At 35.7% G+C, this 15,544-nt stretch overlaps 1 protein-coding gene across 2 annotated transcripts in view; it reads left to right on the forward strand.

Annotated features, from left to right (window-relative positions):
• Nucleotides 1-294: 294 nt before the first annotated feature.
• The window catches only part of kcnh1b (potassium voltage-gated channel, subfamily H (eag-related), member 1b), a 52,272-nt gene continuing 37,022 nt past the window's right edge, over nt 295-15,544 (forward strand). The window contains exons 1-6 of one of the 2 annotated variants that reach the window (XM_054604070.1): nt 295-549; nt 4,382-4,408; nt 7,513-7,636; nt 7,722-7,828; nt 10,716-10,844; nt 12,143-12,261. In XM_054604070.1, the coding sequence (XP_054460045.1) occupies nt 477-549; nt 4,382-4,408; nt 7,513-7,636; nt 7,722-7,828; nt 10,716-10,844; nt 12,143-12,261 (579 nt within the window). In that variant the 5' untranslated portion in view covers nt 295-476. The remainder of the gene's footprint in view (nt 550-4,381; nt 4,409-7,512; nt 7,637-7,721; nt 7,829-10,715; nt 10,845-12,142; nt 12,262-15,544) is intronic. The other variant, XM_054604071.1, reaches the window with a different exon arrangement.

Consider the following 15,544-nt stretch of genomic DNA (forward strand, 5'->3'; position numbering starts at 1 on the left):
TGTCCTATACTCTCTCTCTGTCTCTCTCTCTCTCTCTCTCTCTCTCTCACAGTGTCCTATACTCTCTCTCTCTCTCACAGTGTCCTATACTCTCTCTCTCTCACAGTGTCCTATACTCTCTCTCTCTCTCTCTCTCTCTCTCACAGTGTCCTATACTCTCTCTCTCTCTCACAGTGTCCTATACTCTCTCTCTCTCTCTCTCTCACAGTGTCCTATACTCTCTCTCTCTCTCTCTCTCTCTCTCTCTCTCAGTGTCCTATACTCTCTCTATCACAGCCTCCCCGTTCCGCTCATCATCGGAGCTCGTGCTGCAACCATCTGCCAGTAACGAGCCTGCTGAGCGCGCACAAGAGAGCGAGCGAGCGCACGAGAGAGAGCGCGCGAGGCTCCTTACTCCACAGCGCGCCTCTGCTCTCGCGCAGCATCAGCCATGTGAGCGGCGGGAAGCAGCAGCCTGTGTCTCGCGCTGCGGTGGGATGGCGGGAGGACGGCGGGGTCTCGTGGCCCCTCAGAACACGTTCCTGGAGAACATCGTGCGCCGGTCCAACGGTAGGTTCCGACCGTTGGTGGCCGTTGAGTGTCTGTTGAGCGTCATCAGAATGCTGCTCTGTGATTGGCTCTCAGGATTTACCTTCATAGTAGTAGATGGGCTTTGATTCATGTTAAAGGACCCTGTTTATTTAATATAACTAATATATAATACACAGTTTATATGTTCACATGGAGCCCAATAGAACTGTAGCATTTTTATAATAATTTAGTTTATTATTATTATTATTATTATTATTATATATTAACACCTATAATTCAAAATTGGCTTATATATATATAGTAATGTTTTTTTTTATATTCTAAAAGTAGTATTTATTTACATATATAATATATAATACACATTTTATATGTTCACGTGAAGCCCAATAGAACTGTAGCATTTTTATAATAATTTAGTTTATTATTATTATTATTATTTTAAAATATTAATTAACCAATATTTAATATTCTAAAAGTAGTATTTATTTAATATAACAAATATATAATACACATTTTATATGTTCAATAGAACTGTAGCATTTTTAATAATAATTTAGTTTATTATTATTATTATTATTGAGCAATATTAATTAACCAATATTTAATATTCTAAAAGTAGTATTTATAGTTTATAAAAGTAGTATATATATATACACATTTTATATGTTCACATAAGCCCAATAGAACTGTAATATTTTTAATAATAATTTAGTTTAATTATTATTATTATTATTATTTATATTAATTAACCAATATTAACACCTATAATTCAAAATTGGCTTTTATATATATATATATTAATGTTTTTTTAATATTCTAAAAGTAGTATTTATTTACATATATAATACACATTTTATATGTTCACATGAAGCCCAATAGAACTGTAGCATTTTTTATAATAATTTAGTTTATTATTATTATTTAGTAATATTAATTAACCAATATTAACACCTATAATTCAACCAATATTAACACCTATAATTCAAAATTGGCTTATGTATATAATTCAAAATTGTTTATATATATATATATATATATATATATATATATATATATATATATATATATATATATACAGTGCCCTCCAGAATTATTGGCACCCTTTAGTAAAAACGAGATGCGAAAAAAAATCTTTTTTGTTTATCCTCATGATCTTCCATTCAAAATATTCACAAAAATTTAACCTTTAACTGAAGAAACATAATTGAAAGAAACATTAAATTCTTATCATGAAACAAATATTTTTCTCAAAAATATATGTGCCACAATTATTGGCACCCCTTCATTTAATATTTTGTGCAGCCTCCCTTTGCCAAGATAACAGCTCAGAGTCTTCTCCTATAATGCGTGATGAGGTTGGTGAACACATGGCACTGGATCTGAGACCAGTCCTCCATGCAGAATCTCTCCAGATCCTTCAGATTCCAAGGTCGACGCTTGTGGACTCTCCTCTTCAGCTCATCCCACAGTTTTTCTATGGGGTTTAGGTCGGGGGACTGTGATGGCCATGGCAAAACCTTTATTCTGTGGTCGGTGAACCATTGTTGTGTAGATTTTGAGGTGTGCTTCGGATCATTGTCCTGCTGGTATGTCCAACCACGGCCCATTTTAACCTTCCTGGCAGAGGCTGTTAGGTTTTCATTTAATGTCTGCTGGTATTTGATGGAGTCCATGACACCATGTATCCTAACAAGATGTCCAGGGCCTTTGGAAGAAAAACAGCCCCACAACATCAAAGATCCGCCACCATACTTCACAGTGGGTATGAGGTGCTTTTCTGTATGGCTATCTTTCTGTCTACGCCAAACCCACCTTTGATGTTTGTTGCCAAAAAGCTCTATTTTGGTCTCATCTGACCATATAACCCGGTCCCATTGAAAGTCCCAGTAACGTTTGGCAAACTGTAGGCGCTTTAGTTTGTTGTTGATTGACAGCAGAGGCTTTTTTCTGGCAACCCTCCCAAACAACTTGTGGTGATGTAGGTGGCGTCTGATGCTAGTTTTGGAGACTTTCTAACCCCAAGACTCAACTAACCTCTGCAATTCTCCAGCTGTGATCCTTGGAGATTTTTTTGCCAGTCGAACCATTCTCCTCACGGTGCGTGGGGTCAATGTACACACACGTCCTCTTCCAGGCTGATTCTTAACATCTCCTGTTGCTTTAAACTTCTTAATTATGCTCTGATAGTGGAAATGGGTATTTTCAACTGTTTAGAGATTTTCTTATATCCATTTTCTGATTTGTGCAGCTCAACAACTTTTTGTCGCACATCGTCACTGTGTTCTCGGGTCTTTCCCATAGTGATGAGTGACTCTGGCCTGTGTCACCTCATATTTATACCCCAGTGAAACAGGAAGTCATGGTTGACCACTTAAGAGTTCCTAATCAAACAGGTGAATTTAAAAATGTCAAATATGACTGGAATTATACTTCAGTTAGATTGTAATCATGAGATTTTCTAGGGGTGCCAATAATTGTGACACACATGTTTTGGAGAAAAATATTTATTTAATGTCAACATTTTCTTTTTCTTTCAATAATTTTACTTCAATGAAAAGGTAAGATTTTTGTGAATATTTTGAGTGAAAGACCAAGAGGATAAACAGCAAAGACATTTTTTCACAGCCTGTTTTGCTCATATTCACTAAGGGTGCCAATGATTCTGGAGGGCACTGTATATATATATATATATATATATATATATATATAATGTTTTTTTAATATTCTAAAAGTAGCACTTAAGTTAAGCTTAATTACCTTCATTTAAAAAAAAAAATCTGAAATTAAACACCTTGTCTACCTGCTTCATAGTTAACCAATTTTTAAAAACTAACTATGTATTTTTATGTTTCAAAAATCTAAAAGTAGTATTTATTTACATATATAATACACATTTTATATTTTCACGTGAAGCCCAATAGAACTGTAGCATGTTTTATAATAATTTAGTTTATTAATATTATTATTTTAAAATATTAATTACCAATATTAACACCTAAAATTCACAATTGGCTTATATATATAGTGATGTTTTTTTTTATATTCTAAAAGTAGTATTTATTTACATATATAATACACATTTTATATGTTCACATGAAGCCCAATAGAACTGTAGCATTTTTTTATAATAATTTAGTTTATTATTATTATTATTATTTTAAAATATTAATTAACCAATATTAACACCTATAATTCAAAATTGGCTTATATATATATATATAGTAATGTTTTTCTTTTATATTCTAAAAGTAGTATTTATTTACATATATAATACACATTTTATATTTTCACGTTAGAACTATAGCATTTTTTATAACAATTTAGTTTATTATTATTATTTAGCAATAATAATTAACCAATATTAACACCTATAATTCAAAATTGGCTTATATATATATAGTTTTTTTTTTAATATTCTAAAAGTAGTATTTATTTACATATATAATACACATTTTATAGTGTTGTTAATGCTGCTAAAAACCAATGATATTTAACACCAACTGCAGTTGTATGCATTTAAAATATTCTTTACATATTCTCTTTAATATAAAAAAACATTCATGAACCATTAAACAGTATTTACATTCAATGATAGGAGAAAAATGTGCTTTAAATTCATAGTAATATTAGTTTTATTACTCTTAAGGGACTGAAAACAATCATAATGAGGTATGTGTGACTGGTAGGCAGCCTACACTGAACAAAGTTAAATGATCACACCTAGCAGGATCAGGTAGCCTTTATTTTGTGTTTTTTTTTGGCCCTCCTCAGCTTCAGCTTTAGTTCAGCTCTGTTCTCACTGCTTCATCTGTTTCTGCTCTTTTAACCATTTTTCTTTTCAACTTTTCAGTTTGGACATTATCACATAGACAGACAGGTACAGACCAGTGTTTCCACATATACTGTCATGTTCATGTTTACCCTCCCCATCCACTGACCTATAATGTGTATATATATATACATACACAATATATGTATGTATATACATCTCGCTAGAATCTCTAATTCCAAACCAGAGCTTTTCAGACTTTTTGGGCTTGTGACCAGATTTGATGTCCTTAAATGTAAACGCCATGATCCCAGCAATCAACAAAACATTTCATGCAATAATTATATAAAGCAAGAGCCCAAACTACAGCCTGTACAGATAATTAGTCTGCCTCCACCTACTCTCCACCCACAAAAAATAAGTCATCATGTGTTAACTAGCACCAAAACATTTCAATACCTGCAGAACGAATGACCTTCCCATAAGCCTCAGCTGTGCTTGTTACTTGTTAGCATGCATGCTAATAAAAACAGGCTTTTAATGTGCGTATATCCTCAAGACACACCCACAGGCACACACACATGGGATGGATGTTAATGGAAGTATAGAAACATTTATCTCTGTCAAACATATTTCTCCTGCAGTTTAGTGAGCAGCAGCTCATGGATGTGAGATTAGCCTCAGCCAGGCTGCAGTTTAATTCAGTGTAACGATGAACTACGGCTGAACGATTCATCACCATAACATTATGCCCAATTCACCCCAATTAATGAAGTGACAAAGGATGAAGTCGAGCCTTAAACTCTGGAGAGCTGCTAGAGGCCCCGAGATGCTGCAGTGTTCATTACACCACACAATAGGAGGCGTTTGTCCTGATGGTGGCGCTAGAGGGAAGGTCAGGAAACGGCTTAATTAATATATAATTTGTAACTTCATACATTCTATTAAATCTCTTTGAGCTGACTGACATCTTTGTTTTGTCAATAATTCACTATTATTGGTAATAAACAGGATTATGTTAAGTCATTATAAAGATATCTGATAAATATCTAATCTAAATAAATAAGCACAAATATGAAAATTGGTAAATAAAATGCAGATAAATTAGATTTGAAACAGAATTATTTAATATTCGTCAGTTTTTTTCATACATTATCATGCATTTTAGTGTGATTGACATCATTTATTGTATTTGTTGTGACTCTGTCGTTTGTGTTTTGTCATTCTGAAAACAAATCTCCATCCTGAACTTTGTGATATTAACTTGTGTCGTGTATTTTGCATTGGAGCAGTCATTAAAGTCCTTGGAGGTTTTTCAGCAGCTTGTTTCAGCCTGACACAGCAAAACATTATCTTCTTCTCTGCAGGGACTCAAATCAGGCCTTTGTTTAAAAAAAAAAGAACTTAAAAATTTGAAATATTTAGGAAGTCTGAATGTGGAAGTGTCAGTGTTATAGTGGAAACTGGAAAACAACACCACTGATATACAGGAAACAGTTTAGTTTACAGGTATCCTTAACAGCTGCTTGACCCATAAAGGATATCTACGGATCGGGATCAACTATATTGTCAAATTACCTTACATTATATCCAATTCTTTTGGCAGTAACTGTCGCTTGGCAGTCGCTTTGGACAAAATTCCATTGAAACTGGTAAAGAGAGCCGCTGTGGAAATCCAAAACATTTATAGTCTGAAGTCGTGCAGTGCAGTCAAAAAGTCACACTCTTCTTCTCTTCTTCATAACTCAGTAAAATGTTAAAACGCAGACATGAAACGCATATTGATTTGATTCAGTGCCTCTTACGCTTCCCGAGGGGGTTATTATCTCTGATGTCCATCCAGAATAAACGTCCATAAATCTAATTAGAAATCGTAGAAAAAAAGGACACTGCTGAGAATCTGCCTGAGAATCATTATGTTTTACATTTTTCTCAGTATAAAAGTTTAGTTTTTGTTATTTGTGTCAAATTGGTTCCCAAAAAGGCATATTTATTGGTGTTCTGGGCTCTGGATGGTAATAAAACGAACGACCAGCAGTTAATGTTAAAACCTCCCCTCTTAGAGAAATATATCCAGTCCCAGTGACGCTTTTAAACTGGTGACATTTTAATTTAAATCAAGTTAATAAATCAACAAGATTATGGAGATGACCAAACATCTGATGACAACTTCACTGATGCCCAGTGTCATCTACTCTGTTCCAAAAACACACTTAAGTTTAATATCAGCGCTGGGACACTGTTTTAAAGAGGTCACCACACACACACACACACACACACACACACACACACACACACACACACACACACACACACACACACACACACAGAGTGAGATAAACCTTCTTGTGCCGCTTTAAACTAGCCGTTAGCTGTTTGTTCTGTTGCCGTCCAAACTGAATATATTAATATGAAAACGCAGCGAGTGCCCTAAATATTAAATATTGTAAACATCGGTCTGCATAACTCCTGGTTCACACATGATCCGCTACATTACAGGTGGATGGATGGATGATTTAGGTCGGTAGAAAGAGAAAAAAGATAAATACATAATATTTATCGGTGTTAGGGCTGCAAGATTATGGCTTAAATGACAATTATTGTTTGCTTTATATTGAGGACACGATTATTAATCCCAATTATTTATTAGTCTTTGGGAACAAATTTGTTTCCATTTTTTGGACACTGAAATTGAAAAAAACCAAGTCTGTTTACAGACTCTTTATGTTCGTACCTGCAGTAAAAATAAGTAAATCAGGTTACTAATGAGTTAATTAATGGAAGCTTCAACATTTCTGTGATAAATCCATTTGTCTATCATCATTAAATTAATTGGCAACAATTTTACAATAATCAAGCAATAGTTTAATTCATTGTAAAGTAAAAAAAATACTTATTTCAGGTTCTCAGTGTGATTATTTACCAGTTTTCTTACTGTTCTATGACAGTAAACTGCTTCGACTTTTTATTGGATGTAACAAGACATTTTAAAATGTCACTGTGGACTCTTGATTTTATATTTATTTATGTTTTATGGACTGAATGATTAATTGAGAAAATAATCGTCAGACTAACGGATAATAAAGATAATTGTTAGCAGCCCTAATCAGCTGTGCAGCCCGTACCATGTATAAAAACATGGTTATGAAACCGTTCTGTCATGTAAAGCACCAAACTGGGACAGATTGTAACCTACTGGTTTCGGTGGTCAGATACGAACTTCGTGCTGGGGAACGCTCAGATCGTGGACTGGCCGATCGTCTACAGCAACGACGGCTTCTGCAAACTGTCGGGTTACCACCGAGCCGAGGTGATGCAGAAGAGCAGCACCTGCAGGTACGGCGACTCACCTGTACACACGCTGTTGTTGGACCGGTGGGATGGAGAGTCTTATCAGAACTGTGTGTTTTTTCTCCTGCAGCTTCATGTACGGAGAGCTGACGGACAAAGACATGGCGGACAAGGTTCGGCAGGCCTTTGAGAACTACGAGATGAACTCTTTTGAGATTCTGATGTACAAGAAAAACCGTGAGTACCTCAGTACTGCAAATGTCACGAACTCTGCATTAAAGGTCATTTGAACCAGACCTGAATCACCAAAAACCCAGACACCCAGTTTAAGTCCTAAACTGGGTCACAGCATGTCCACAGTTGGCGGTAATGAAAGAAAGAATGAGTCAGCAGTTTCACTTATTTAGTGTTTTTTCTTATTTTCTGTTTTCCACAAATTCAAACAACACATATAACCCGTGTTTAGCTTGTTTTGAACGGGATACCTGTGCGTTTCAGATTTGAATATAAGTTTTTAATTATGACTTTTAATGCTAAGATCGAACTAACCCCTGAGTATATACATTTAAAAAAAAATATATGAGCAGTGTGTAGCCTGAAATCTTCCAGTTGGTCCTTTTTAGAGATTACAGAATCTAGATTGAAAACCAGGGGTGACTGGACCTTATCTAATAAATCAATTCTAATGTTTTATTAATTTAATATAACAAAATCCAATGAGTGTTAGTCAACTGAGAATGTATTTGGTTGGTGACAGCCCTATTAATTCGTACTCCTATGACCTTTTAATAATCCTTTATTATATATATATTTTTTTGCTGTTGCACTTTGTAATTATGTTTTGATAGGTTACATAAACACGAACAACACCAGTTACCAGCTGCTATTTACCATCAGACATATTCTCAGTTGGCCTAGAAATAATCAACCTTTTGGGGAGAAATTGCTTCAAATTAGTGTTTAAAAATCTCTGTGTTTTTTATCCTGAGGGTTTTGGTGACTGCAATTACTGGAGCGTCTTTGATTTGATGTCTGTTGAACAGCCTGTTTATAGAAAAGTGACTGATTCTACAAAGAAGTGACACATTATGGAAAATCTGGCACTTTTCTCTACAGTTTTCTGGAGAACAAGGTTTTACTTCATTTCTACAGACTACCTGACTGATATCGGATCACTCATAATTGGTTGACTGTTGTTTAAGATGCAATGCTTATTTTTCTTTTACTTTCTCTGTATCCTTTGATTTTTTAGCATTGGTTTATCTCTCAAGGTCCATGTGACAGTGACTTCAGTGGTAAATTGTAAGATTATATGTTTTATTGATGTGCTTTCGCCTTGATAACACTGTTTGTTTGGAAAATGGCACTAAAAATGTGTTTTTAAAAAGCACAATGGCCATCGGGTAGAAGACGTGTGGATCGTTGATCGTAGTTTGAGGTCGTCTTTTCTTTCTTTTTTCGTCCACATGCTGTTTTCTTCTGATGACTAAGCTTCTTTTGTGAAGCATGCGACACACAAACAGCGATGTTCACAGGTGGTGTGTTCCTAAACCTGACCAGCACAGCGCCAGTTGGGTCTGGTTTCCACTTCCTTTCAGATTGGCACAAAAGATGGCGCATGCTGTGCAGCCGGTAAACAACATAACCTTCATAACCAACAGCGCTGTAAGCGATACAGACTCAGAAACACTTTCAAATGGATTATAGAGGCTGAATCTTTAGTGTCTGACAAAAAATGACAGATCAAATTTACATTTACTCCAGCGTATCCAGCAAATGCTACAGTTTGATTATCAGCTTATAACGTCAATGTGCCGCCTGCACTCCATTTCCCAGGGTTCCTCACTGTAAAGTTACTGTTAAACTGAACCAACCAATGAGAGATTGGATCGGACCATGGGGCTCTATACTGGTCTAACTGGTGCACATCAGCAAAAAGTAACTAAAGACGCTCTTTCTGGGTGTGTCATCATTCTCAGATCAGTCATCGTCCAGTTTTTGGGTACAAATTTTCAGACGTGTTTTGATTTTCACTCCTAACTCATCGCGTTTTATATTTTTAAATCAACACCTCTGTTCTTAAATGTTCCATCATGGACATTTTGGTTTGGATGTGACGTCTTCAATAATGTCCACATGACGTCTTGACTCTTGAAGCTGCCCCTTTGAAAGCCGCCTTGGATATTTGACACTATTAATACGTGATGAATACTGAAACTGGGTATTAAAAGGGCACACAGGCAAATTTATTAAAAAAAGAATTGAAATACTAAGACGCCACCGGTTCTTTTATCTGTACTTATTAACGTTTTGGTGTAATTTATCATCACGCTGCAGCCTCTCCTCTGCTCTCTGTGTCGGAGCTGATCTCCTCCAACTACCCTTGTTACTAAGTAAATGCAATGGGACCTTTTCCAGTAAAAAGCCAATATTTTACATGCTTTTGCTTGTGATAAACACATAGAATAGTGATATTTAAATCTGCTCTGTCCGCACAACACTATGTTTTACACATACAGGGCGCGCTAGCTAGGGTCATTGAAAATTGTTTCAAAAAAGCAAAAACAAAAGTCTGTCTGTAGTCCTACTTTTTAATTTAGTTTGCCATACATCTTAAAATCCTTGTATATTTCTCTACTGGCTGAGATAAAACAGACCCTCCTCACTCTACCAGAGGTACCGGAGTGAATCGCCTCAGCAGAGAGGAGGACAGAGGAAATGAGGAGATAGGAAAGGAGGACAGACGACAGGAGGAAGGACTTTTACAGACTGATGTTTGTGTTGTTCAATCTTTATAAACTTCACTCAGGAATATTATTTATTTTATTAGACATATTAGATTTGTTTCCAGTGAGATATTATTGAGCTCAAACAGTGACTTTGTTGTTGTAAACACTACTGTTGCTGATCTAGAAACTACATTTCTTTAATAAACACCTCCTCCGTACCCAGAATAGACATCGCAGCACTGTGAAAAAGTCCAAATTTCACACCTCTCTGTTGTGGACGTGTGCTGTGGAGTGTGTCGAGTTTCGACAGGTAATTCTTGTGAAGAACCTCATCCTGACTTCCTGCCTGTGTGTGTGTGTGTGTTTGTATGTGTGTTCGTGTGTGTGCGCTGCAGGGATGCCAGTTTGGTTTTTCGTGAAGATCGCTCCAATCAGGAACGAACAGGACAAAGTGGTCCTGTTTCTCTGCACCTTCAGTGACATCACCGCCTTCAAGCAGCCAATCGAGGACGACTCTGTGAAAGGTGGGTGGGGCGGCGCACTCTGGTCCCTCTGTTTAGTAGAAGTCGTCTCATGTGTGTCAGTACAAACGTCTGAATAACACCGACTCATTGAGTTTCATCATCAAACTGTAGAATGTCTTGAATCTGTTAGAACGAGTGATTAGGACCAACAGGTAGTCACTCGGTCTGATCAATTTGTGAGGCAGTTATAGAGAGTTTCAGGGATGACGTATCTTACTAGGACAAACCAGAAGTTAGCATCAAGCTGGTTCCCTCGACAAAATATCATTTTGAATTAATGCAGAAATTAAGGTCTGTGGCAAACAAACGTTTGTTATACTGATATGTTTTATTCAGCAATTATCTTCAGAAATGAACACCATTTCTTGTGTTTTTCGAAGAGTGAATGTAATCGCCAGAAGTAAAAGGCTAACGTTACGCTATAAACAAACAAATGCGGCATGGTCACATGACTTCACGTCAACACCGCTAAGATATAGGTGGACTAGTGTTCTAGTAATGACGTTTTGTCTCATTAAGTCACTTGTTAGCAACCGCCTTTTTTAAGACTCGTAAAAGCATCAAAATTCACATGTGGGGTATTTAATGAGGATGACAAAACGTTAAAATCTCTTGAGCTTCTGTTAAACACAGACCTTCTTCAGGCATCTAAGCAAAAAACCCATTCAAAGAACACATTCAATTTGAGACAAGGAAACCGGAAGTGCAAAAATGATGACTCATTTCTGGGTTTTAGGACTTATTCCTGCACCACTCTGTAATATATCCAAACACAAGAGAGCTAAGAGAGTCTTCTTTTAAGAGTGTTGAATCTTGTGGTAGAGCTTCATGTTCATATGTTTTGTTGCTTTATAAGGTCACAGTTAGTTTCCAGTTGCTCGTAAATCAAAAGACCTTTTCTGGCTTTGATAGAAAAACATTTTAACCAGCGTTTAGCAATCTCATCCTCCCAAAAAAAGATATTTCTTTGTGTTTTTTTATGTAGCATAAAAGGACTACAACTGCATTTAGTTGTGTCCTCTGTGTTTTACAATGACAATAAATTAACCTTGAATCTTGAACAATAATCTAAAATCTGACAGGAAATGAGACATTAAGTTGTTATACATACGTTTCATATCTGATGATTAATGAAGGCTTTAATGTGGATGTTTCTAAAATGTGGACAATCAGAAACCAAAAGAATCAAGTGAGAATAAAGGTAACATTAAGTCAATCTTGTTATTTTACTTTGTAATCCTGAACTTGTCCAGTCATTAGCTGACGTGTCATGTTCATTTATTCCGTGCGGTTGGTAGGTTGGGGTAAATTTGCCCGTCTGACCCGAGCGTTGACCAGCAGTCGAGGAGTTCTCCAGCAGCTCGCTCCAGCCGTCCAAAAAGGAGAGAACGTCCACAAACACTCGAGGCTGGCAGAGGTGAGTTCATTTCACCCTCATCACTAATCCTTCACCTGCTGGAAAAAACTTAAGTCCTGCCTGCTGCATTAAAAAACCTGCTCCTCCTTTCAATAATCATCACCTGGTGAAGGTAAAATCTAGTCCTTCTGAGCTCAGTTTGAAACATCCACCGAGAATAAGTTCAGTCTGGTGGATATTTCTGGATAAAACTACTGAACCTCAGGATGAAGTTCAGTTCTTTCTCTTAAAAAAAACATCCTGTCTTTTTATAAATAAAGTCTTCTCTCCTTTTGAAACAGATAGCGGGAGATTTAGCAGAAAGTCCCTCACCTGTGTCACTTGGTACCTGAAAAGCTTTCCATTTTGTTTTAGATTGAGCAGATGGTTGAACCTGATGTTTTATAAATGAGGACGCTTCACTTCACCTGAAATGAACCGGACTGAGCTGTAATAATGTTTAGTACGGGATGACACCGGACAGAATTGATGCGTGTACAAAAACACTACCGTATTGGTGTTTTTCTCTCCGTTATGAGATAAAAAAGTACTTTAAATTGATCTGAAACAAAGCACCTCTGACATCCTGTCTCATCCTGTTATTAGTAAAGTGTTCAGATGGGCTGATGGATGGAAGTAGTTCCTGTTATTTATTGTTGGCCTGCTTTCAGAGCAAGACAACCACTCTGTTATTAAAGATGGAATTTGGCCCTGTTTACTCTTTTGTCTCTAGAGCGCCTGTGGATCCTTAAAAACAGGTTCAGAAATATTATAAAATGTAACCCCAGTTTTTAAAAGCATGTTCTTTAAAAAAAAAATAAAAAAAAATTATACCATTTATCATAGCCACAAGCTGTATAAACACACATTATTGGCGGATTTTCAACTCTACAGGGTCCTTGAACATATCATGTGTGTGACTAATGCTTCCTTCAGGAAAAGCAAACGAATCAAAGCTAAAAATAGTAATATTTTATCAAAAACGTGTTTATTCTACATGTCTCATTTAAAATGTTGCCAAAAATATACGGTTTGCACTCACCAAAACCGGTTTAAAACATTAAATTCTGCACCCCTCAGTGCAATGGGGAAGATGTGATTGACTGAGACCGACGTTAATGTGACAAAAAAACTGCAGGCTGTCTTTACACAGAGCAGTGAGGGCAAGAAGAAGTTCAGTAAAGGTTGTAACATTTAAGTTCAATATGTTTAATACGTGGACCACCCAATTTTCTTTTCCTTTTCTTTTTTCTCCAATTGTTTAAAATAAATACAAATTAAAAACAACTTGCATTTTTTTATTTTTTTTATTTTGAATGCCATTACAATTTATAATTGCTGGGAGATATGAACAAATCTACAATATTATAGGTCATTTCATAAATCAATAAGGACATTTAAATACTTAATACTAAAAAAATCGCTCATTTTATGAAGAACTTCATTGGAAAAGAAACAAAACCGTTTCAAGTGAAATTATAGATAAAAAATGATTAAATATTTCCAGCTGACACTGACTATGTTAACATACATGCACACAAATACAAAGTAAACTGACTGTTTATTTGAACTAAACTGGGCTGTTTGCATAAACATAATTTGAGTTAGTTTGTGCTTGTTATCATTTAAGACGACAGAATTGTGTAGCAAAATAACTTGTTTGATTTAATCACAATTTTATTCCGTTGAAAAATGATAAATTGTCACATTGAATTTTTGCCCAGCTCTACACACTAAATACACTTTTTGAGTTCTCTCCACTTCTAACCATGATCGTTCTGTCTCCATAGAGGTGTGGGACTTTTATATTCTTGTGAAAAAAAACAAGGCCACAGTGAGTCAAATGTGACAGCAGCAGAAACTCCTCGGGGTTCAGAGGGCTAAAAGGAGGAGGAGCTGAAGATACAGTGAAACGACAGCTAGAGAATCTTTAGCTCCTGTGATGTGACGTATAAAACAGAATATACAGCAAGTTCTCACCTCTTAGAGATATTTGATTCAATTGTTTGACTGCCCTGGAGAATCATTGTGGTTTGATGATTTAAAGGATTGGGTGAGATGAGGAAAACATTAAACACGGAGCACGGTAATGTTTTCAAAAAGTTTGCAGTGTTAGAAAATAATCCATGTACGTTTTATTTGGAATTTCTTCCGTATCTCACATGTTGTCTATTACACTGCAGCAACAAGAAGATTCTATGTGTAAAGTTAATTAATTTAAAAGTAAGTAAGTCAAATTTATTTATAAAGCGCTTTTCACAGACAGAAGTCACAAAGTGCTTAACAGCAGCGGAATTTCAGACAAGCAAGAAAACAAATCAATAAAAAGAAGACATAAAACATGAAAGCGTGTTAAGAAAGGTACAAAACACAGTCAATAACCAATAAAAACATAAGTTAAAAGCAGACCTGGAGCTTGAATTTTATACAAAGGCCTTTTTAAAAAGGTACGTATCAATCTGGTATTTGAAAGAAATAACCGATTCAGCTAACCGTAGGCGTAAAAGAGTGCATAAGTATGAGGTCATCAAGGCTTAGTTGCAAATTGCAGTATATTTGATTTACAGTTTTGTTAGGAGACAGATCACATTCAAAGCAGCTGATAAAGGAACAAAGTCCTGTGTTAAAATGTATTTTAAACTTAAAGTGAACAGTTTCTTTTGTGTATTAATTATTTTATTTTATCTCCGTAGGCGTCCGTCGGTCTTGTGTTGCTTCTGTCTTTTTTTGGCCAACAAGCTGTGGAGAAATAAATATCCTCGCGGCTCTTTGTTTCAGATGATAATAAATAAAATGCGTTAACTTTACTGTATCAGCGCCCTGCAAACAGCCATCGTGTTGCTGATAAACTCTTCAGCTGTAATTAACTGTGACTAATCTTTCCATGAACTGCGCAGCGATAATTTCTTTTGCCACTAATGAAGTGAGCTGTTATCAGGGCAGTTCACTGGGGTGATGCTGTTTGTGCTCCACATTAAGACTCTTGTTAAATTAAGATATTTTATTATTTTGTGAGCGGCAAGTTAATTAACTTATTTCATTTAGAAGACAAGTTCTTTAGAGAAAATCAGAGGATTGAAATTGTAGACAACAATGAGAGAAAACTAAATGAAAGAAGATTATGGCCGGTTTACATGTAGAAAATCAATTATCATGATATTTTTCACCAAATACTTCTTTATTGATTTTGCAACGGCACTATAGGGTCGACTACTGGTGAGATTTTTGATAAATAATCATTAGTAATGTTGATATAATGACCAAGTGGGTAAAGGACATAATAATAATATAGTAATAGAAAATG

The sequence above is a fragment of the Anoplopoma fimbria genome, chromosome 9, assembly GCF_027596085.1.
Source record: "Anoplopoma fimbria isolate UVic2021 breed Golden Eagle Sablefish chromosome 9, Afim_UVic_2022, whole genome shotgun sequence".
Classification (NCBI taxonomy): domain Eukaryota; kingdom Metazoa; phylum Chordata; class Actinopteri; order Perciformes; family Anoplopomatidae; genus Anoplopoma; species Anoplopoma fimbria.